Source organism: Rhincodon typus, chromosome 14 (genome assembly GCF_021869965.1).
Source record: "Rhincodon typus isolate 14 chromosome 14, sRhiTyp1.1, whole genome shotgun sequence".
In the NCBI taxonomy this organism is placed as follows: domain Eukaryota; kingdom Metazoa; phylum Chordata; class Chondrichthyes; order Orectolobiformes; family Rhincodontidae; genus Rhincodon; species Rhincodon typus.
Window position 1 is genome coordinate 62,415,411 of NC_063345.1, and position 25,873 is coordinate 62,441,283.

At 42.1% G+C, this 25,873-nt stretch overlaps 1 protein-coding gene across 1 annotated transcript in view; it reads right to left on the reverse strand.

Moving 5' to 3' along the window:
- Nucleotides 1-25,873, reverse strand: part of si:ch211-26b3.4 (connector enhancer of kinase suppressor of ras 2) — a 525,409-nt gene that overhangs the window by 50,438 nt on the left and 449,098 nt on the right. Inside the window, exons 18-20 of the mRNA XM_048604947.1 lie at nucleotides 23,658-23,830; nucleotides 9,885-9,958; nucleotides 9,186-9,257 (exon numbers count right to left, since the gene is read on the reverse strand). Coding sequence (XP_048460904.1) covers nucleotides 9,186-9,257; nucleotides 9,885-9,958; nucleotides 23,658-23,830 — 319 coding nt within the window. The remainder of the gene's footprint in view (nucleotides 1-9,185; nucleotides 9,258-9,884; nucleotides 9,959-23,657; nucleotides 23,831-25,873) is intronic.

Here is a 25,873-nt window from a genome sequence, read left to right on the forward strand (position 1 = left end):
TCAACGCAACACAATATCTCATTTGAAAGCTTGCCATAGCTCTGACTGGCTAGAATTGTTGCAATTTTTTTGTATTCTGAGCTGACTGAGTGGGTGCACACGACATTCAAAAGGTTTTTACAGTCGAGTTAAAAGCATTAGAAGTTTAAAAAGGGCGTGAGCCGAATACACATCTGTGGCTCTGCTTCCACAGATCCTTACAGCCCAACTGACAGGGTGAATGCATTTATGGAACTAATTAACTGTTATTATTTCTAATGAACACAATGTTTCCTTTTACTATCTAAGTATGGGGGCTTGTCAAATCAAGTACAAAACAGAACTAAAGATCAAGAAAGTTGGACTGTTGAGACAGTGGGGGAGAAAAGAGACAGAAAGAACAAGTAAAAAAAATTGACTTCTGAAAGTCTCCTAAGAAATTCACCTCCCAAAGAAATGAGGAACCACAGAAAAGTTGACTGGCAGTCATCAACAATGACCACTGTTAAAAGGGTACTTGTACTGTTCATTATAGGACGACATTCTGTGGTAAATTTAATGGGCAACGTATGAAGGCAGCAACTGTGTGAAAACCTTTTCTTTATGAAAATACAGCAGAGCAACCTATAGTCCAGCTATGTCATGGATATCTCATCGTCAACACTCGTTGCTGTCTGATTTGCTCATTCGCACAGTGTGCGGCATTTGTATGTTGCTGGTATTTTTTTGACAGCAGAATCTGGGCGAACAAACATTCAGCACATAGCTGGGTAGGCCCACATGGCTTGAGTTTGAGATGTCAGAGATATGCCTGAGGAAAAGGTATGAAGATACCTGCTAAACACACACGGTTGTGAGCTCCAGAGATCCGACTATCTGCTGAACAGAATGACTCACCGAGCAGAGTGACAATGGAAATCCGTGGGAATGACAGGTTAGTGTGGTTGAAAGTGCGGGGTGGGATGAAACTGGGTGCTGCATTCCTGAAGGTGGTCACCCCTGAAAGTTCCAAAGAATAGTAATAGGGGGAGGAGGGGAGCAAGTGGTTAGAGAGGTTGAGGTAGACAGTGCATGAATTATCTGGAAGTATCACATTCTCAAATCAGTTTGGGGCGTTGACTGCTGGTAAGGGTGATGCTACTTAGGGAGGTATCCAAATATCCACGACTCTTTGCTGTGCCATCTCTACAGTTTTTTGACCTAATGTGTAGTAGCCAAGGAGTGTCAAAGAGATGGGTTCTGTAACCATTAACAGGAGTCTCATGTGGCGTATGGTCCCAGGCTGAAGGATTTTATTGAGAGAGTGGAAGACATTTCAAGTTAAAGACTAGAACATCAAAGATTCCAAACCCTTGATTATTACCCCGTGTCACATGCTGGTGAGTTTAGACTACATTCACCTCTCATGGTTTTGAGTTCCCTGTTCAACTGTGCAGAAACTCAGCAATATGCATAACACTACCTGCAAGATACAACCACTTAAGTATTGCTGGAAAAAGGCACATTTTTATTCAAGTATCTCATCTTGCATTCATCAGGCCACTTCTGAGGAATAACAATTCCTCGGGAATACCGAGCCTACTTCTTTATTGGAGGAGAACATTCAATTTGGCAAGTAGAAGATGATTGATAGAGACATTGTCAGGAAGAATGCACCAGTTCATGATGATTGACAGTTAATTGCCCAACTTTGTTTGGATTTTAACAGTAACGTTGACTCTGATTGGTTAGGGTATTTCGCTGAGAAATGAACCAGTGAATAGTTTTCACTTATTTTGTTGAGTTGAAACAGGCTCAGCGTGTGTATGTGTTTGTTCTGCCTTCAAAGAACATAGCCCTGAATATATATATATATATATATAATATATAGGTTTGTGCAAGTGCATTTCTCTGCAACCCTTTGAGAGAGAATATTTTTTTCTTATCTCCATCAGCATTCAGCATGTCAAGTCTTCTCAAGGTATTTTCAGTTTTAACAACATCATCTCTCATGCTTCTGAATTCCAATGGGTACAGATCCAACTTGTCAAAACTTTCCTTGGAAGGCACTTTTCTCATCGCAGGAAATGAACCTTCTTTGTACTGCTTTTAATGCAATTATATCACTTAAGTAAGGAGATCAAACCTATACACTATGCTCCAGATGAGGTTTCACCAAAGCCCTTTACAACTCTTGTGAAGTTTCTCCACTTTTATGTTCCACTTTCCCTGCAATGAACAACAAGATTCTATTTGCCTTCTTCATCACTTGATGTAAAGTGCTTCTGGTGCATGTCACAGTACTCCCAGATCCCTCTGTTTCTACAAAGTTCTGCAGGCTCTCTCTCCATTTAAATAGAGCACAATTTTTCCAGTCTACCTGCCAAGTTCACATTTCCTCACATTATAATCCATCTATTAATTTTTTGCCTTATCACTTAACCCATCTATAACCTTTTGCTGACTGTTTTGGCAGAATTATGTGTTTTGAGATTAAGTGTGGCATCAGCTTTAAAGCAGGAGCTACTTCCACTCAGGCTCTGGTCATTTTCTCATGTGATTACATTCTTTTAAGCTCATGCATGAGTAAAATGTCATGTTTCATAGGGAGGCAGGGCTGGATGTTCTGTCCCACTCCAGGACTTTCTAGACTACATATTAAAGAGGCAACGACTCACACTTCACTCTCTGTAATCCAGGAGCATCAGTGGACATTAGCACATCACACCTACACACCCCAAAAGTATCCAAGATCTTGCACAAAGCAGCGCCAGGTTCAGCAAAGCCTCCCTGCAGGGTGTCTTGAATGCTGTTGAGGAGAGAAGGGACATTCTTTCCCCCACAAATGGCAACAGGAAGCCACAATGGCTATGGAGGTCAGCACCTGTGGGTGACTGTCAGGACAGCCTGGCTCTAGTGCCACGAGAAGATGAATGATCAGTCTCTGTCAGAGTATGTGCCACTCTCCACTCAACGCTTCAGGTTTCTTTCAGTGTGAGTCAGCATTGGAATGTTGCCAGTCCTTTCGAGTTAAGCTCCATTTGCCTGCCCAAATCAGGTCTGCTGGAATCCACAGCAACCCTGCATTTACCCTGGCTAATTCACAGGGAGCTGGGTTTGGGTAGCGATGCTCTTCAAAGGGTCGGTGTGGACTTGATGGGCTGAATGATCTCTTTTTGCACTGTGGGGATTCTATGATCTTGCGGGAGGAAACCAGAGCACCCGGTAGAAACTCACACAGTCATGAGGAGAATGTGCAAACTCCACACAGGCTCCACATAGTTCTCAGGAAGGGTCACCAGATCCGAAACATTAACTCTGATTTTTTTTCTTCACAGATGCTGCCAGACCTGCTGAGCTTTCCCAGCAACTTCTGTTTTTGCTCTACATAGACAGTTGCCCGAGGCCGGAATCAAACCCGGGTACCTGGTGCTGTGAGGCAGCAGTGCTAATCACTGAGCCACCGTGCCGCTCAAGAAGCCAATTTACTGAAGAAGTTTGAACTTACTGGAGCTTGGAGGAAGAATTCTAACTTTGTCAGGCACACAGCTCATGCATACGGTTGAGTTTGTGAACATTGGTGCTGTCTGCTTTCTGGCTAATAAGATTGCACCCATGAACTTAATTCCAGTGCGCTGGTATGTTAATGTGTATTCATGGCAATGATAGCAAATGCAAAGGAGAAAGCCAAAGTGCCTGAAAGGCTCTAAGAACTTAACTGAAAACTTTAATCCACCGCTGGAAAACTGAACTTTTCCCCCAATTATAATTCCCCTTTGGCTATTCTAAAATGCTCTGTAGAGCCTTAGAAGATTTCACGACGTAATCTCCGACCTACGCTTGTGCCATAAGCAAATTTAGCAAACATACATTAAGTCACTTCATCCAAGTCACAGTTTGTAAATAGTTAAGGCCCAGGTATTCATTTGTGGCACACTCCCTCCACTGGTTATAACCTAAAAGTGAAGCAGTTGTCCTTACTGTCTGAATTCTATCTGTTAACCAATCTTCAATCTATGCTAAATACGCCATCATGAGACCTTATTTTGTATGGTAGCTTTTTATGTGGCTCTTTATCAATTGCTTTTGAAAATCCAAGTGCCAGGAAAAATGGCCATAAAAATGGCAGGATTGCTGTAAATCCTGCCCCTATTTAGGAATAGAATGAACAAGAAATCCACAGTGGTATGGCTTAGAACTTCCCAACGTCCAACTTCCCATTATCCAGTTAGTTGCTCCAGTGCAACACCCTCGGAGGAACCTTCTTCCCAGCAAGACATTACAGACAAGGTGCCTTGCAATGTCCTGAGGTCATACCAGGCCCAACGTAAATGCAAATCATTCATTCCTTCCTTTGATTTTATCAGTTACATTGATATTCCTGATCACTGTCCCCAATGGCTGAGCTAGCTCAAAACATACCCTGTTAGAAAACAGAAAGGTCAACAAAAACATCAACAAACCATTCTACCGTACCAAGAAAATTTGTTACTGCCAGCTCTCCTGAACTTGTTATTCTTTCCAGACACTTTGAAAACTTGTACTTGACTATGTTGCACAGATGAAATACTCCTTAATGAGGTACTTTAAATTCAATTACTGCCATTCGAAATGGCAAGAAAATAAATCAGTGGAGTGAAATTGCGGATTATTGTTCATTTTACATAAATCAAAACCTTCACATTTTGGATTATAAAAACAAATTAAACAGCTCAATCACCGCAAGGTAGATTTATATTTCACACCTTGTAAAACTCAAGCAGACTTATAAACATGCTCCCAACTAAAACTCTTCCTAGTTTACTTAAGACTAATCTACAAGCAACATTACAAGTTAGAGATTGTTGTTGCTGATATCAGCAAATAGCTACAATATTTGTACTTCAATCTATTGTTTTAAACTGCCAGCTTAGCTGGTGAATATCTTTTTTAAAAATTTGTTCATGGAATATGGGCTTCATGAACTAAATCAGCATGAATCGTCTTTCCCTAACTGCTTTGGAGAAGGTGATGGCGAGCTTACTTCTCAAACCACTGCAGTCCTTGGGATGTAGGGACACCTACAGTGCTGTTGGGAAGGGAGTTCAGCCCAGCAACAATGAAAGTACAATGATATATTTCCAAGTCAAGATGGTTGTGAATTGAAGAGGAACTTGTAGGCGGTGGTGTTCTGCTGCTCCCGTCCTTCTTGATGGTGGAGGTTGCAGGTCTGGAAAGCGCTGTGGGAGGAGGTTTGGTGAATTACTGCAATGTATCTTGTAGACGGTACACACTGCTGCCACTGTGCATTGGTGGTGAAATGTTGAAGGGGATGGATTTGGGTGTTAATCAAGCGGGTGCCTTTGACTTGGATGGGGTCACCCCTCGAGTGTTGTTGGAGCTACATCATCCAAGCAAGTGGGGAATATTCCATCACACTCCTGACTTGTGCCTTGTAGATGGTGGATAGGCTTTGAGAAGTCAGGAGGTGAGTGACTCACTGCAGTATCCCTAGCCTCTGACTTGCTCTCATAGCCATAGTATTTATATGGTTAGTCCAGCTCAGTATCTGTTCAATGGTATCCCCAAAGAATGTTCACAGTAGGAGAACTCAATGTGGGTAATGCCATCGAACACCAAGAGGTGGTGGTTACATTGTCTCTTGTCAAAGTCGGCGATTGTGTGGCATTTGTGTGGGGAAAAAGTTAGTTTTCACTTATCAGGCCAAGCCTGGACATTGTCCAGGACTTGTTGCATTTGGACATGACTGCTTCAGTATCTGAGGAATTACAAATAGTGCTGAACATTGTGCGTGCATCAGTGAATATCCCCATCACTGATCATATGATGGAGGGAGGGTCATTGATGATGGTTGGGCCACAGATACATTTGAGTAATAGATGGAATATCAGAAAATTTTGTTTGCTGATAATCATTGGTAGAATATGCAAGTAAACTGCATTTTATAAACAATTCTGTTTGGCATCCAAGAAATGCTTTTATAGTTCTGCTTCTTTTGATATGACTGTTAACATTTAATGTGACTGGAAAAGCATAGCTTGCATTCCACGAGAACTGTTATCAGTTATTTTCAGATGTGAGGATCGTAAAAACTGAGAAGCTCTTATAGAGACTGTGCGAAAAATGTGGAAATAAAAGCTGTACTGTACAAAACTTTTCAGATGAAACTCAAGCCTGGAGTTCACAGCTCATGATATTAATGGATGAACATTTAATGCTCTTGTGTAACATTCCTTCATCATTTTAGTGAGGTGATCTTCCGATTAAAAATGCATTAAGGCAGCCAATGAATGAACAATATCTCTAACTTGCTCAGAGCTTTAGTGAATAACAATGACACTCATTCCTCAGTTTGGTAGCAACCGTTTCAGAAAATAACAGACAGTGATCAGAAAGGCTGTTGAACTTGATGGCTAGCAAATGGAGTTTGTGATGGGATTGAAGGTAATGACTTTGGGCCTCCTAACGTCCAGTTGCAGGAAACTGTGGCTCACCCAGGATGGATATTGGGCTATCAAACAGTGTACAGAGATTGGAGGGGTTAAGAGAGTGCTGGTGGGACATAGCTGGGTTTTCTCACTGTGCTCGTGGAACTAGATGTTGGTTGGGCTTCTGAGGTATATGACAAATAGTAGATGGGAAAGGAAAGATTCTTGGAGGTTCCAGAGATAATGGCATGGTGGCAGGAGGAAACACCGTTAATGAAGATTAAACTAAAACGAAGAACTGAAAATCTGATACAGTCTGATTGCTGGAGAAACTCAGCAGGTTTGGCAGCATCCTTGGAGGGAAAGCAGAGTTAACGTTTCAAGTCCAGTGACCCTTCTTCAATACTCCAGTTCTGAAATGATAACTCTAAACATTGGATCTGCTTTCTCTGTACAGATGCTGCCAGACCTGCTGAGTTTCTCCAGCAATTTTTGTCATTGCAAAAGATTATCTGGAGAGCTAAGAGTGGAATGGGGCAGTCCAACGCAGTAGGTCAATGCTTGCAGAGAGTTTAGTTTGCACTGTTATTATTTCTTCACTTTGTATGCGGCAAATAAGCATTGAAAAATATGTCACACGGCTAGATCTTTGCTTCATTCTTTAAATAAAAAAAAAACCTAAAGCCACAGTTAATAGTCCCTCCATTTCTCCCCCTCTATATCTATTTTGTTACATGCATGAATATCAAGGTAATGAGTGAATAATCAGCACTAATTTACAGATAATCTTTACACCACAAGAAAACCTATAGACAATGTACATTTTGGAAACGTTACCATAGATACTAAAGAAGAAGAAAGAATACCATTTTTCAGTCACTGACACTGTGACATGTTAGTCTGCAAATTACCACATTTACGTTGAATTATATAATCATCCAGCACAGACAAAATCCCCTTGTCTCATCCAGTCCGCACTGACAAAAAAACTACTCTAAAACTCCCAGCGGGTCTGGCAGCATCCACAGAGAGACAGCATGCTAACATTTCGAGTCTAGAAGTTAGCTTGCTCTCTCTCTCTCTCCATGGATGTTGCCTGACCTGCAGGGATTTCCAGCATTTTCAATACAGATTCCAGCATCCACAGTAATTTGCTCCTACTCTAAATCTAAACCAGTTTCACTTTCCAACACTTGGCCTTGAACGTTATGACATTTCAAGTGCTTTTACCCAAGTACTTTTCAAAAGTTGTGAGATTTCCGGACTCAACTACCGTCCCAAGCAATGCCTCCCAGATTCCCATCCTCTGGGTGAAAAAGAATTTCCTCAAATCCCCTCTAGACCTCATGCCTTTCAGCTTATGATCATGTCCTACTGTTATTGATCATTCGACTAAGGGGGAAACATCTGCTTTCTGTCCATCCTGTTCATAATCTTATACACCTCAGACAATTCCCCTTCTCTGTTCCATCCAGTGCTCATCCAGACTTTCTTCATAGTTAAACTGCTCCATCCTATTTCAATTTCAATTTTAGATTATTTTCTGTTTAAACGCACGGATGGGTATCTGAATGCACAACCTCTGTAAGTTCAGTACTGTAACCACAGAATCCCTACAGCATGGGAACAGGCCCTTCAGCCCAACAAGTCCACACCAATCCTCAGAGCATCCCACCCAGGCCCTTTTCCCGTAACCCACCTAATCGGTATATTCCTGAACACAATGGGCAATTTAGCATGGCCAATCCACCTAGCCTGCACATTTTTGGACTGTGGGAGTAAACCGGAGCACCCGGAGGAAACTCACGCAGACATGGGGAGAACGTGCAAACTCCACACAGACAGTCACCCGAAGGTGGAATTGAACCCGGGTCCCTGGTGCTGTGAGGCAGCAGTGCTAACCACTGAGCCACCGTGTCGCCCTAACCACTTCACCACCATCCAAAAGAGAGGCACTTGTTAGTTTTGATATTGAATCTTACATTTTCATCACTTGGCAGCAGAAAAATTGAATTGTTTGCAATGTCTCAAGACAAGATCTTTTGTGTCAATTGGACAAGCTGAAAAGAGAAAGAGCTGAGGGGGGGGTGGTTGCCCTTTGAATCAAGGCAGAAAAGGTGGAATGGCAACTTTTACTTTTCAGCTTTTGACTGCTGTCTTTACAGAAAAGTGCAAAGTATAGTGAGGAAAATAGCTCAGTCATTTCTTCACATCAACTGACAGAATCAGGCAGAAGTAAAGTGACTGTGAATTTGCAGAAAGGGTAGCTCTTGTGAACTGGAGGCCTAAGGTCAGAGAGAAACGATGTGTGTGTAAATCAAGTGAATATTGAAAAGGGGGACATCTCTGACCCGGGAAAAGGTGCAGCCTTTGCCACAGAAATGGTCTTTGGTTATATTTACAGCCAAGACAGAATTAATTCCCAGAAAATCCCCTGTTAGTTTAATGCAAACAGCCAACATTGTAATTGAGCAAATGTGCATCAACGCCTATGTTAAAACAGTTAACTTGTGAAAGTCACACAAACTTATCCAGTTTGTGCACACCACCAGCACCAGCAGGAATTTGTATATTTCATGCTGAGTCTCAAACAGCTCAAAGTATGATGTATCCAGAATAAGATATGTAAATTCTTTGTAGTATGCGTCATGGCCCACAATGAACAAAACTTCTCTGATGCTGGTCTGTCATCAAGTCAATCCACTCTTCATTAACTCATTAAAACAACACGTGCACTTTTCTTTCAGCTTTGAATCACCATTTACATTGCTGAACATTGTTATGGAAGCTTTTTTTTACCTGTTCATTTCTTCTAAGCAGTCAGTTGCAAAGTAGAAGCTCTTAATTTTTGGATGGCAAGCCTTGAAGGCACTGCAGAGGAACAAACATGAAAGTCACATCACAGACACACCGACTGAAAGAAATGCCATCATTCTTCAAAGTTTCAATGACACTGTGGCAGTCTGTGGGGCAGATCATGAATCTTTGTGTGCGAGTGTATAATGACTGATAGTGAGTGGGCAGCTCTGCTCACCTTCGTTCATGAGGATGGTTTTACGAAGGCAATGAGGAAAGATGGAAGATGAGCTGGTGGCTTATCGCACACTGTCACACAAAGACAGTTTACGTTTAGAAACACGAAACACTGTTGCTCATGGATTTTATTTAAACATGCAAATCAAAACGAAAATGAGCCTCTATTTGCACCTCAGAACTTTATGAACAGAAAGGCACATAATTAGCATCACGTGGTAGTTGAAAGTAAATGTTCTGATCTGTGTGCAAAACCATTCATTCTCTATTGCCTAGAAATGTTCCTTCAGGGCCCCAGAAACTGGGTAAGGATGCAACCCCTGTCCCAAGGTCTGAGGTTCACGACTGGAAGCATGCAATTGGTAAATTTACGTTCAGATGCTCTTAGCTCAGTGGATGCTTCCTTCTGTTTAGAAACCTTTACGTTGATAAACTGCATTGTGGCGTTGCCAGATTAACACTTACTATTTCCGTCTGCATTCAATAGCTCTGTCTATCCTGAACTCTGGCAAGCTGATGAATCCCTCAGCCTTTTCATCCTGTCAAGAAAGCACAGGGTCGGTGATGAGAAAAAAAAGTGCTCTGATATGAAAAATCAAGTTTTCTGATCTTAAAGGCTCTTGTGATGCAAAAATATATCAATTTACATTGACCAAATTTTAATCTATTCAGATTTTGACGAAAATGGGGATGAGAAAAGCTTCAATTCCTTACCTCAAGTATCCATTCATTCAGCATGTCCCTAAAGTAGCTCCAATTAAACCCTGAATTTTTCCTCTCATGAGATTTTATTCAAACCCTGTGCTTCTGTACAAACCGTAATATCCCAAAACAATGATTTCTGTTTTAAAACAGCATTCTTTTCTCAGGTCAAGCTGAAAGCTCTACATCAACAAACTGTACGCAGGTTAACTCAGAATGAAGCTACACAAAATAGATGTACTGTCGCTGCTGAATAGCAGCATTAATGCTTTAATCCTTTCACCTTAGCAGTTACCTGTCAGTCTACTTGTGCTTCTTCTACCCGATATCTCTGTTGTGAGAAGTACTAGAATTGCAATGAACTGCAAATGTGTGCATCCAAGTAAATTACACAGTCGTTTCACATAATATTCACAACATAGAAACGGGACACCCAAGCCAAAGGGCCTATGCTTATCCTATCAATGTCCAGAATGAATCTTTGTCCATCCTTCTTCATCCAAACCTATCTGCATATCCCTTCTTCTCCTGTGCTTATTTAGTCTACTCTTAAATGCATCTACACTAACCACTTTAGCTCTTCTTTATAGTCATAAGCTCCACATATTAACCAGGTTCTGAATAGAGGTTGCTCCTGTTGGATTCATTCTTGGTTACGTTACACTTACAGTCCTGTGTCTGTCTTCCATCCAGTGGAAACATCTCTGCATCTACCTTATCACACTGCCTCCCAATTTTATAGACTTCCGTTAGTCATCCCTCCGTTTCCCCTCTTCTCTCATCCCAGTCTGGTCAATTGTTCCTGATTAGTATAAACTCTCAGTCCTGGTATCAGTGAAGATACATTGACTTCACATTCTCCCAAGTTGCTGTTGTTTTATGATATGGAGACTAGAATTGCACACAACACCCCAAGTGCAGTCTGATCAAGATCCTATACAAGTTTAACACAATGGGCTGAAAATTGATCCATGCTATTAATTGGTTGTAGGGGTGCCAATTCCAGATCTGTCTCTTCTGGTTCCAGTGAAGGTACAGCTAAATTTCATTCTCATTTCAATGATGTCTACATGTAACTGAGCATGTCCCATGCTGCTGGCTATCTGCATTCACAACCCTGTGGTGCAGAAACTGGGTGCCTCAGTTTGAGAAGTGAACATGTGTTCCAGCAAACTCCTGGAAGAGCAGTCTGTTCCTATTAAAGGTAAAAAAACAATTGGAGCAGAAATATTCAAAGTGAAGGAAAATGGAGCACCCATCCAGAGATAAGGCTCCAAGGTTCACTGATATTACTCTGGAAGAGGAGAAAGGAGAGGTTTCTTCACTCTGGTGGACCTATGGAATTCTCTGCCACAGAAATTGTTTGAGGCCAAGTCATTGAATGTTTTCAAGAAGGAGCTAGATATAGTTCTTAGGGATAAAGGGACCAAAAGGTACAGGGAGAGAGGTGCAATTGGGTTTTGAATTGCATGATCAGTCACGATAGTACTGAATGGTGTAGCAGACTTGAAGGGCTGAATGGCCTACTTCTGTATTGATCTTCTACATTTTTATGTTAAACACAAGCGTAGGAGGTGGACAGGAGAGAAACAAAACATGAAAGTCACATCATGCAGTCTAATAGGAATGAACTTCATTATTCTTAGATTGCAATCTTTATGAAATCATGGTGAGACACACAGTGTGTGTGTGTATGCGTGTGTGCTTGTGTGTGTCTCCACATCTTCGTCTCCACAGGCAGCAGATGTAACATTAGTTGGTGATTTGTTTTGTACTGTTTACACAAAGGTAGCACCTCCTTCGCTGTGTTCAGTAACACAGAGCACTGCTGCTGGTTGATTTTGCTCAAATGAAGAGGAAATGTAAGCAAGTGACAAGGAAGGTCACTTTGAAAATTCTGATAGCAGTGTGAGAAAATGCTTAATAACCTCAGACACGTGTTCAAGGCCAGTGAATACGCCTTCATATCATGCCTCATACCCACAAAACCACCACGGTCTCATCTTGTCCAGTGCACTGCACCTCTTCAAGCAGCAACACCTAGTACTTATCCCTAACGCTTACATACTGTGTCACACTAAACTTCCAAAGCTCCTGTCTTCCTCTCGCTGCTTTTGTTGATTTCCAGCTATTTACCTATGGCAGACACATCACTGGGCACACTGCCACACAATCACCAATATGCTGCCATCTTGCTTGCATGAGAAGGGCACCCATAACTGGAGGGAGCAACATGAGGCCAGGGAAACACAGAGACACCACAATTACATGCACCCATCCTAATGACGTGCCACCCTAATCACAGTCCAGCAACAAAGGAGTGTGGGCACCCGATATCGCACAGAACATTCAGAATGATCCTCTGCTCACTGCTCACCCACATCCTGACTTCAACTATAAATCTGAAGTTGTACTTTGTGTAACCTTCATAGAATCCCTACAGTGTGGAAGCAGGCCATTCGGCCTATTGAGTCCATATCAACGCGACCCAGCATCCTACCCAGATCAATTCCCCTACCCTGTACCTGTAACCCATCATTCCCCATGGCTAATTCACCCAGCCTACATATGCATGGATACTACGAGCAATTTAGCACAGCTAACCCACATAAGCTGCATATCATTGGACTGTGGGAGGAAACCGGAGCACCCAGAGGAAACTCACTCAGACACTGGGAGAATGTGCAAACTCCACACAGACAGTCACTCAAGGCTGGAATTGAACCCATGTCCCTGGCACTGTGAGGCAGCAGTGCTAACCACTGAGCCACCCGTGCCACCCTGATCATCTCGGAGCTCGTGCTGTCCCACCCTTCCTCACCCTGACATTCCCCTCCTACTTTTAAGCTTTCAGACACTGCCCAAGCTCTGGTACATGGCCAGCCTCAATGTAGCCATGTGGCAGAGAGAGAGAAAGGAAGCTCATGCCACAGATAAGTAAGTACCATCACTGGATCTCACGATCTCAGTCATCAGCTCAGATAGGAGGGCTAGGTGTGTAGCTTAGAGGCTGGATAGAGTTAGGATCAGCCATGGGGAGGGCAGGCTTGAGTGTGCTGCACTCAGGTTTTACTGTTGTTGCTCGTGATGCAATCTGACGCTGAGTCCTCACAGCCTAGGGCTGCTCAAGGATATCCTGTTCACTTCCCCAGTTACAGTCAGCAACCTTGCATGAGCCACTGGGTGTACCCTGCTACAGGGTCAAGAACAAGCAAAGACCCCAAGAGGACAGGCATTAAAGGTGAAGAGTTGATGGCACAATTCGATTTAATTTGATTTGCTTTGATTTATTAATGCAATGAAAAGTATTGTTTTGCATGTTATTCAGGCAACCACACCTTACATAAGTACATCAGGGTAATAGAACAGAATGCAGAATATAGTGTTACCGTTCCAGAGAAAGATCAACTCTAATATATGAGAGGTTCGTTCATAAGTCTGATAACAGCAGGGAAGAAGCTGTTCTTAAATCTGTTGGCATGTGTTTCCAAACTTTTGTATCTCCCAATGTTTTAACAAAGATCTATAGCTCAGGTTGTGGCTGGAATTATTGGTTGGTTCACCGAGCTGGCTGGTTTTCATGCAAACATTTAGACAAAGAAGGACATCAGTTTAATTGGGACAACGTAGCAGTACTAGGACAAACAAAACAAAAACAAGCACAAGAATTCCTGGAAGCTTGGTTTTCAACCACTGGTACCATGAACAAACATGATGAAATAGACCCCATTTACATGCCACCTGCAGAGCAAAACCAGAAACAGAACGACTCACCAAGACAGACCGGACCATATAAATTCAGAATGGAACAGAACAACAGCGCTTTAACGGAGGCTGGTGAGCACTGAAGATGTCACCTCGAAGGGGGATGAAATGTTTGCACAAAAACCAGTCAGCTCGGCGAACCAACCAACAATTTTGTACCTATTGCCCAATGGAAGAAGGTAGAAGAACGTATAACCAAGGTGGGAGGGTCTTTGATTATGAGAGATAGTAGGAACTGCAGATGCTGGAGAATCTGAGATAACCGGGTGTAGAGCTGGATGAACACAGCAGACCAAGCAGCATCAGAGGAGCAAGAAGGCTGACGTTTCCGGCCTAGATTATGTTGGCTGCTTTCCCAAGGCCACAGGAAATGTAGACAGAGTCAAGGGAAGGAAGAGATAATACAGTGTGGAGCTGGAGAAGTACAGCAGGCCAGGCAGTATCCCAGGAAAGGAAAGTTGACGTTTCGGGTCAGTGAAGGAAGGGCAATATATTCCCATGTCAGGATGGTTAGTGGCTTGGAGGGGAACTTGAAGTTGGTGGTGTTCCCATGTATCTGCTGCCCTTGTCCTTCTAGATGGAAGTGGTCCTTCGGTGCTATCTAAGGATCTTTGATGAATTTCTGTGGTGCATCTTGCAGATCGTACACACTGTTGCTACTCAGCATCGGTGGTGGAAGGAGTTGCTGCTTGTGGTTGCGGTGTCAATCAAGTGGGCTACTTTGTCCTGGACGGTGTCAAACTTCTTGAGTGTTGTTGGAGCTGCACTCATCCAGCCAAGTGGGGAGTATTCCGTCACACTCCTGACTTGTGTTTTGTAGGTGGTGGACAGGCTTTGGGGAGTCAGGAGGTGAGTTACTCACTGTGTTATCCTTAGCTTCTGACCTGATCTTATATTTATGTGATGAGTTGAGTTGAGTTTCTGATCAATAATAACCCCTAGGATGCTGACAGTGGGGGACTCAGTGTCGTTAACACCATTGAATGTTTAGAGGCGGAGGTTAGATAGTCTCTTACTGGAGACGGTAAATGTCTGGCATTCATGTGGCATGAATGTTACTTGTCACTTATCAACCCACATCTAGATATTGTCCAGGTCTTGTTGCATTTGAACATGGACTGCTTCAGTATCTGAGGAGTCACGAATGATGCTGAACATTGTGCAATTATCAGCAAACATCCTCACTTCTGACCTTATGATGGAGGAAAGGTCATTGATGAAGCAGCTGAAGATGATTGGGCCTAGGACACTGCCCTGAGGAACTCCTGTAGAGATGTCCCGGAGCTGAGATTACTGACCTCCAACAAATGTAACCATCTTCCTCTGTGCCAGGTTTGACTCCAACCAGTGGAGAGTTTGTCCCCTGATACCTAATGATTCCAGTTTTGTTAGGGATGCTTGATGCCACACTCGGTTGAACATAGCCCTTGACATCAAGGCTGTCACTCTCACCTCAGAATTCAGCTCTTTTATCCATGTTTGAACCAATGTTGTAATGAGGTCAGCAGCTGAGTGGCCCTGACGGAACCCAAACTGGGCGTCACTGAGCAGGTTATTGCTGAGCAGGTACTGTGTGATAGCACTGTTGACGATACCTTTCATCAATTTACTGATGAGAGTAGACCTATGGATGGTAATTAGCTAGGTTGGATTTGTCTTGCATTTTGTGTACAAGACATACCTGGGCAATTTCCAGGTAAATGACAGTGCTGTAATTGTACTGGACATTTGCTGAGTTTCTGGATTAACAGTCCAGCGATAATACTGTGAGGCCATCACCTCGTCATCCTTGAAACTATCCTCTCGACTCTTTTCTGCACTCTCTCTGCTAAAAGGCTGCCCAGAACAAGATATAATATTCTAGTCCAGGCTCAATCTCATTGATTTTGTACTCTATGCTCCTATGAATAAAGCCTAGGATCCTGCGTGCTTTATTAATCACTCCTCAACCTGTCAGATCCCTTTTGATGATATAGTGTAAAGAAAAGTATGCACAAATACAGTCACGCCTTTTCTCCTGCACCAATTTTATGTCTTTATTTTAAATTGTCTCTCTGCATTCTTCTTCCAAAATGAATCCCTTCATATTTCTCTGCACTAAATGTAACTAGTCACTAATCCATCCACTCCGCCAGCCAATGGTGGTGTAGGCTTATGTCCTTTCAAGCTCTTGAATATGTCCTACAGTGACTTGTACTACCCTCAGATTTGAGCTTGTGCCCTTTTCACTGAGGTCTAGGGCATCATTAGATCTCAGGGGTCCAAACAAGGGAAGGGAAGAATAGGGACGCATTGTGACGTCTGAGGGATACTGACGTGCTTTTCAGGGTACATTGCTGAAATTAATATCTTTTAATTGGAAGATCTGGGCCTTCATTTGACTTGACACTGGATGGTGCAGTAGTAACAAAAAACAACTCGAATTGAGAGTGTGGGTACAGCATGTCCGTGCAGGAGCCCATCTTATTCTACTTGGTTTTTCAGACAGTTTGCTTCATAGCTGTACACTTACAAGATGCAAGTTTAATGTCTTGGTCAAACTGCAAACTCTCAGTGCAGGCATTGTCAAACAATGCTCAGTATTCTGGTAATTCATATTTTTATAATGGGGCTAACAAGGCTGTCAATTCATCATCACAAAATGTGCATGCTTCATCATTTTCAAAAATCATGAATTGTAATTTAAGATTTTTTAAAAAAGTGTAGTCTGAATCAAAAACACAGTCAGCGCTTAAGAAAACCAATACTGTAACTATAAGGCTGAAACAATGCAGTAAATGTTGTTTTGATTAAAATGAAGGCAAGGAATGTAAGAAACAGCCTGGTTTCAATTCAATTCCAGTGAAGCATCTAGATTAAACAGAGGTTCTACAGAAATCAAACTGAGCATATGATGATACACACAGCAAGGACATGCTGTATACAAGTCCTTATCAATACATAAATGCAAGTAAAATTCATTCTTAAAATGCTATTTGCTCCATATTTGTTTGTTTCATTTGCTCCAACAGTCCCAAGAACAAACCACAATATTGAAGCATTGTTGAAACTAATTGGAAATTAAATCAACAAGGTATTAGTGTACTGAGACAAATGAAGTCAATCTCAGTAAAACACAGCCAAGCAGTATGTTCTAACCTTGTGAGTCATAACTTAACATTTGCAGACAATCAGGGAGGTCAGCCCTTATACCTGCTAGTTGCCACCCTTACTGAGGCGTAAGAATATTACCCATTGAAGTGAATATTGTTACTGATGAAGCTGTAGTATAAACAACCCAATCTTGTCAATTACAACTAGAGAAACTCACGCGGCCTTGTTCTGTCTATTGGCTCCTGGATGTAGGGAACTATTTTCTCAACAATAATAGGATAATAATAATAATGATGATGATGAAAAGCAATGATGAATACAAACGAGACATTGAAACAAATCTACAGGTAAGGCACTGTGTGTTGTTCAAGGTGCCGTACAACTGAGAGCCATATAAAAACACAACGTAAATGCATTGGGAAAAGGGGTATGTGTGTTACAAGCATACAGAAGGAGTTTCAAAGGCTGCAATATAAACAAAGTGCTGGAGAAACTCAGGAAATCTGGCAGCATCTGTGGAGAGAGAAGCAGAGTTCTGAAGAAGGACCTACTAGACTCGAAATGTTACACCTGCTTCTCTCTCCACAAATGTTGCCACACTTGTTGAATTTCTCCAGAACTTTCATCTTGAGTTCACATTTCCACCATCTGCAGTATTTTGCTCCTGTTTTTTTAATTAACTTGTTCAGAAACGTAGTGACATATATCTGCAGCAGGTCAGACTTGAACCCTGCCCTCATAAAACATACCTTCAGGCACCCTTTCTGGGCAATAATGAGAGGATACCAAGGCTGGTGAACCACATCATGTGGTATCCTTTCCATGGCTAATTATTCTTTGAGTGGATCGTGAACCTTAAACTTCTGGACTGGAGACTATCATAGTGCCACAAGGAGTGAGTAGGTGGGAGGAAGGACTTGAGGTGGGAGGAAGGAATCCACTCCTCCCACCTCAAGCCCCACCTCCACCTCCTACCTACCAGCCTCATCCTGCCTCCTTGACCTGTCTGTCTTCCCTGGACTGACCTACCCCCTCCCTAACTCCCCACCTACACTCACTTTTACTGGCTCCATCCCCGCCTCTTTGACCCGTCTGTCTCCTCTCCACCTATCTTCTCCTTTATCCATCTTCTATCCGCCTCCCCCTCTCTCCCTATTTATTTCAGAATCCCCTTCCCCGCCCCCATTTCTGAAGAAGGGTCCAGACCCGAAACGTCAGCTTTCCTGCTCCTCTGATGCTGCTTGACCTGTTGTGTTCATCCAGCACTACACCTTGTTATCTCAGATTCTCCAGCATCGGCAGTTCCCACTATCTCTGGATGTTTAAGGTGTTGTTTTGATTACATTTTGAAGTTTACCTACTACCTGAGATGTATGACACATTTTACGGAATTGTCCAACATATTTGTGAAGTCTTGGCCAAGTAAAATTCCTGACTACTGATGCCTGAGTTTTCCGTATTCCTAAATGTCCTGCCATAGGAATTTCATGTGCTACTCAAAACATCTCCTTATGGTTTCTGGACAGTGCCACTATCTGATGAACCAACTGTCCATTCTTCATCTGCAGGTCTGTTAGGGGTCTCCACTTCCTCATCAGAAATCCATTTTTAATATAACAACCATCTGGCACTCCATCAGATTCAGCTTCAGCCTAAGTTGTCTGTGATAACTTACTTATCTCTGGATCTGCTTCCTGAGCCTCAATTAATGAAAAGATCTCAAATATTTCCTTTGAATTATCCTCTCCATTAAAGGAAAGTTTCAGCTAGTCTAACATTTGCCTACGATACTACTTTGACTTCTGGCACTGGAATTTGTTTAGCCATTATTCTAGTCACCAGGCATGATGGAAATATACCTACAACCTGTTCTTGCAACTGTTCCTGTTTCTATAACCTCACTCAGAGCAAACCTATAACCTTCACTCCAACCAAATCAGGTGTAAGTCTTTAACTACTCCTACTATCTCTGGTCTAACCAACAAGTCATACCCGGAATGCACTTTGCACAGTGGAATCTGTAGACACTCTCCACTTATGGTGTTTCTTAACATTTTGGCTTTCAATGAGCTTTCTCTGAAGGAAGAACTAAACCCATCTGCAGTGAAAGAGGTTGCGTAGTTCTATTGTCCGTTAACGTAGTTATGTGTTGAGCTGCATTGTTTGAGGACAAAAGGATTATCTTTCCTCTTGACAAAAAAGCCCGTTATTTCTTGTCCACCTTATTCACTTCCCCTGTATTTACAGCAGTGTTTTCCTCTGGTCTCTTCGTCATAGCTAAAACCACAATTTAATCCGCAACGTTTCCTATGTAAGTTCTATTTTCAGACTCACTGTCATCAACCCAAATGTGAGTTTTTCTCACAACTTCCAGCATTCTGAACAAATGTGTCTCATTTTATTACAAGTGAAACACTTCAGCTTTCACCCATAATCCTCAGCATTTCCCTTTCTACTCTGTGGCGCATTCCCAGATGTCCATTCCTTACATTGGCTACTTGCCTCCATTTCACCCTCCTGCTTTCAATCTATTTTAAATTTGTGAGGGTGATGGAAAAAATGGTTTAGTTTTATGAATCAGCTCATAATGGTCAGCCGTTACTGCTGCCTGTCTAGCAGTTGCAATCCAATGGTCTTCTAAAGGGTTCTTATCACAAAAGGTAGTGAATTTTGAAATTCTTCTGGGAAAATGCTATCGCCGAGAATGCCATTGGTGGTTCCTGCTCCTAATGCTTATACGCACATACTGAAATTACTTTGCTTAATCCTTTCAAATTCCATAAAAGTCATGTTTGTTAAAGGTCAGTCATCTCAGCTCCATGACATCTCTGCAGGAGTTCCTCAGGGCCCAACCATCTTCAGCTGCTTCATCAATGACCTCCCCTCCATCATAAGATCAGAAGTGGGGATGTTTGGCGATGATTGCACAATGTTCAGCACCACTCGCAACTCCTCAGATACTGATGCAGTCCATGTTCAAATGCAACGAAATCTGGGCAATATCCAGGCTTGGGCTGACAAGTGGTAAGTAACATGTAACATTTGTGCCACACAAATGCCAGGCTAAGCACCATCACCAATAAGAGACAATCTAACCACGGCCCCTTGACATTCAATGGCGTTACCATCACTGAATCCCCCACTATCAACAACCTGGGAGTTATCATTGATCAGAAACTCATCTGGACTCAATAAGTAAATACAGTGGCTACAAGAGCAGGTCAGAGGCTAGAAATACTGTGGCAAGTAACACACCTCCTGAGTCCCCAAAGCCTGTCCACCATCTCCAAGGCTCAAGTCAGGAGTGTGACGGAATACTTCCCACTTGCCTGGATGAGTGCAGCTCTAACAACATTCAAGAAGTTTGACACCATCCAGGTCAAAGCAGCCTGCTTGATTGGCACCACATCCACAAGCAGCAACTCCTTCCATCACCCATGCTCAGTAGCAGAAGTGTGTTCTATCTACAACATGCACCGCAGAAATTCACCAAAAATCCTCAGACAGCACCTTCCAAACCTGCGACCACCTCCAACTAGGAGGACAAGGACAACAGATTTTTTGAAACACCACCAACTTCAAGTTCCCCTCCAAGCCACTCACCATCCCGGCTTGCAAATATATTGCAATTCCATCACTGTCGCTAGGTCAAAATTCTGGAATTCCCTCTCTAATGGCATTGTGAGTCAACCCACAGCAGGTGGACTGCAGCGGTTCAAGAAGGCAGCTCACCATCACCTTCTCAAGGGCAACTAGGGATGGGCAAGAAATGGTGGGCCCAGCCAGTGACGCCCACAATCCACAAATGCATGTAAAAGAAAACCTAGGCTGTTGACCTAAATTTCAAAACTTTTGCCTGTATGCCTCAGGAACGTAAACATCTGCTCCTGGAATGGCTGTTTTATTTATTATCATAATCCTCAGAAACCTTGTCTGACAGGGAAACATAAATTTCCTTGAACTTGCTCAGCATGGGCATTGTCCACTTTTCCTTTGGCCAGCTCATTTAGCTTGTTATTTTCTCAAATTAACTGAAGAATATCTCTTCATCTTTCTTCTCAAATTTTGGCAAGGTTTTGCATTAAAAAATTTCCTAACAACGTCAGATTAGGCCAAGGGTTTTCCCCGTCAAAACCCTCTTTGTTTTGGGCTCTTAACTGTACTAATTTTAGTTTATGCTCTTTTCCTTTCCCTTGACAATTCAATTTCTAGACTTCTTGTTTCCATTTCCTGTATTTCTAAAGTAAGTTCCAATGCTCTTTCCTCCCGTCTCTCTGCTTTTTTAAGCTTCTTCATTCATCCCGTTTGCTTAACCTGCATTAACTGTAGCTCAATATCAACTGTATCTGGTATCTCACTATTTGCAATATCCGGTCTCTCCCCTATTTCTTATTAAACCCAAATGCTGTTCTAAAACTTCAATTATTTCTACTTTCCTAGCTCTGACAGGAAATGTGCTTTCCAGATAACTTGCCAATTGAAACAACCTGACTTTCAGGATCTTGTATAAGTTCATGAGAAACATCTCTTCCACTTGCAGAAAAGGTCTTCACAATTCCGCTACACATTTATCTTTTAATCCAGCAACTCCTACAGCCATTGAAGCTTTTTGCCAAAGTCTGGTCCCAGAATAAGTCTTGTTCACTGAATCTAGTGAACGGTAGTTCAGTGTTCTGAAGAAGAGTCATACTGGAATTGAAACATTATCCTTGCTTCTCTCTCCACAGATGCTGCCAGACCTGCTGAGTTTCTCCTGCATTCTTTGTGGTTTCTTCCTCATTTATAGCATCCACAGTATTGTTCTTTCATTCTCATAGTATTGTGTTTGTCATTAAAGAGCACACAACATATTAAATGGCTGAGGATGCTGTATCCCTGTTGGACGTGATGGCCATTTTGTTTGTGTTTTTGTTCAAGAGCAGGAACTTATTGACTAATGCAGCATTTTCTGTTTTCCTATCTCCATTATACCAGAGAATGAGACAATGCTGAAGAAATATCAAGAAGCCCTTTTCTCGAAAAGAATCTAATAAACCAGTGCAGATCCATAAATTTGTGTATAATTGAGGAAAAAGAGCAGTCAGAGGATACTGAGGTGATGAGAAAGAATTTACACAAGAGGTGTTATTTACTGATGTTTGTTCTTGTACACATTACACTGTGATGAGGCGTGAACCAGTGAATAAACATAGCTGTTTCTGTCAAACTAACTAGAGCACAAACTTTAGAAAACAATTTTCAAATTAACTGGTTAACATTTAGTGCTTTTTAGCCAATCTCAGCCACTACCTATTCAATAATTGTAAACTGAATTTAAAATCTTTGTTCTCACTTATAAATTCTTTCAAGAAACCATCCCACCTCTGTGATTTTCTGCATCCCATTATCACTTCCTAACTGCTTTGACTGGCTGTTTCAGCTGTAGGCAAAATTTTCGACTGCCTCAGTTCTTTCACACACCCTTCCTTCATCCCTCGCCCATTACAGCACCCTCTGACTTTTTAAAACTGCCTCCTCTCTTACTTCCGGTGCTGACACTCAGTGCAGTGAAGTCTTCCTCACTTGGCATGCATGTAGGATGGGTAGTGCAGATTAATCAAAACGTTAATCATGAGAAGTTGCATTATTCTTGACCTGAGACAAAATACAGCTCTGTCTTTGAGGGGTGGAGGGTAGACAAAGTAGCAAGGAAGATGACGGTCCCAGTGCAGTAGGTGCCGCAGTAAAAGCCACACAATTGAAGAGCAGGCCAAAATCACAACCTCCAGATAGGTTTTTAAAAGCAATTGTACTGTCAGCTTTACTGATAATTGCTCTGAGCATGAATCTTTGCCCAGGCACAACAACCAAGACAGCAATTCAATAATTCAAACGCATAGCACAAGAGCAACTTCTGCAGACTTATAAACTACCATTGTGTTGTCAGTTTTCTTTAAAAAAATGCATTATCTGAACACGGAAGGCATTCAATTTTTTTTTAAATCGAGCTGTCAGATATTGCTGAAGAATTCTGGTGGTACACTGCTGGGTAACACAAAGCTTACAGCATCGTCTTGTGCTCTGTACAGCAGTCAGATGACAAAGCTAGCCATTGTTACTGTGAGTGAATTAAACTGCTAATTAAAAACGAAAAGGATTGCCATTTTCTTCCTACTCAGACTATCACAAAATCGGCAGCAAAACTTTAAAACGGTGGTAGGGGCTGTGAGCAACAAGTGGCTTGCGAATTAGAAAAGAAGCAAACTCGGCAGATGCTGAAAATATGAAATAAGGGCAGGAAATGCTCGAAATTTTTTGCAGGTTAGGCATCATTGGTAGAAAGAGGAACAGAATTAACGGGAAGTATTTTCATCCTCCAGGCAGTGAATGTGAGTCAGGGAAATTCCTGGCTTTCCACATCCACTTCAAAATTGTCACCTTACGGTGCTCGGAATTCCGGTATCTTTGGGAAAATCGGGAAATATTGGTAATTTGTCAAGAGCCGCGCTCAAAGTGATACAGGGAGTTCAAAGCATTTGCTCCATATTTTCATCATTCTGTTTAAGAGATAGAAAGCTGGGACAATGCAGCCACCTTTAAATGCCAATGATAAAGGGCTTCTATGCACAGTGACATCCTTTAATTTCTTTCTCTCTCCCTGAGGCACTACAAAAGCAAAGAAAGGAGCGTGTCCCTTACATTTTGATTTGTGTACCAATAGAGTGAAGCTTCTTTCAGAATAAACCAATATTTCTTCCATTTCTGAGTGAAGTATCCTTTGGCATCTTTCTTCTTCCACAGCCAGCCTTCACAGTCTCCATGTCCTAAGTCCTTGCAGGAAATACGCCTCCTGCTGCCACCAGTTAGAGAACCTGAGGGGGAGAAGCAGAAATTAAAGCACAACTAGAAGGAATGTCTCGGATATCCCTTCAATGCCTGCATTCATCCAGCAGTAACATCACTGAGGGACTAATGGAGCGCTGCCTAACCTCTCTTTGCTTGCCGTGTAAATTCTAGTGGGCTTGACAAATGCCGCTCGTCACGGAGTGCTCTGAGATGACAACTGGAGCCAACCCACGTTTGACTGACCTGCGCCACAGAATTAAAGAGTCACAGCATTGTTACAATGCAGACAGAGGCCATTTGGCCCATCATGCTTTTTGAGCATTTTGTTCGAGTGCCCTTTCTCCTGCTCCGTAACTCTGCACCTTGTTTTGATTTAAATAATCATCCTTGTACGAATGCCTCATTTCAACCTACCTCCACCACACTTCCAGGCATTACAATTCCATCCTTGAACCACTCACTGTGTGAAGGAGAAATGCTCACCTCGCATTTCACAATACAACTTCAATCAGTGCCCTATGTTTCTCAATCCTTTTATGGGCAGCGGGGTTAGGGTCAAACTGATCGCAACATTCACTCACCATTTGAATAGGCGAGCAAGGTAAAGATGGGCAGCTGGTCAATGTATGAAGATATGTTTAATGGGATGTTGTACAGGCCAGAAATTAGGTTGGCGAATACTTAAAATGCAAAAGAAAAGTCACAGAAAAAAAGAACATTCAAGCACATTAAGCATTCATCACGAATCTCAGCAACAAACCTTTCAAGGCAAATGTTGTTTCAGTTTATTAGGCTTGCTGGTTCTGCTCTCTGATGGTAAATTAAAGCTATTATTCCAGTATAACTCTTCTCTATATTTCTTCAGAAATGGTTGGAGTAAATGATAAACACATTCCAATAAGTGGCAATCCTTAAAAGGGATAATGTGGCCTAGCAAAACCTACAAAAAGTTAATGGAACAACATTCAGGATTGAAATAAATGAGCTCACAGGCAGTAAACTGGAGCAGACTTCAGATTCAAACATGGCTGCTGTGGAGCAGAGTTCTACATTTTGATGTTTACTGTCTGTATTTGTTGTTCCTTTCACATATCCCCATGAAATTTCATTGATTTTTGCACATTTAGAAGGTGATAATGAATTTTGGCTTGGAGAAAAAAGAGAAAGAAAATGAAATGTGATAATTCCCTCCACACAAGTAATTAATTCTCATATGGATGTCAATAGTAATATGGTCACTAAAAAAATGCAAGTAGACAAATACGAAAATCGATTAAAAAGGCAATGGGCACATCAGGATTTATTTCAAGTGGAGGCAGTTATGCTTCAGTTGTGTACATCTTTGATCAGACAGCATGTGAAAGGCTGCATTTAGTTTGAAATCATCTCAGGAGAAGGTGTGACATGATTTCACCTGAATTAAGTTGGGGATTTCAAGGGTAGAATTATGAGGTAAAATTGCATCAACGTTGCTTGTATTCCCTTGAGTGTAGGCAATTGAGGAGTGGTCTGATTGAGGGTTTATTAAATTGTTAGAACACCTTAATGGAGTAGATCCATGGAGAAGTGATCTCCCCCAGTGGTAATCAAGAACCAGGGGACACAAATCGGAAAATAGCCAATCAGGGGCAAGGTCAGAAAGTAATTTTTCACACAAAGGGTAGGAGAAATTTTGAATTAAGTGGCTCAAAAGGCTGTGGACACAGGTTCAATTGCAGCTTTACAAGACAGCAATCACCAGGCTGATGCTTTGTTTTAAGAATTTTCACTGCCCTTGGGAGAACACTGGATTATTTTGTATGAATGAAAATCAGTTTAACTTCTAGTCTGCTGTATGACCGCTAAATATTGCGCAGTGGGACTAGCTATTGGCTGCCATGACTACTTAATCGGCAAATGTTGTACAGAATGGACTGTGACTCAGGGTGGGGAAACAGAGCTCATTCATAAGGTTGGCATGATTGAAGTGGTGGGCTTGTCAGTAGGTTTTATAGATGAGCTAGTTTGCAGTATCATTGCACTGATTATTCCAGACAACAAGGTGCTCATCCGGATGCACACACCAGGCC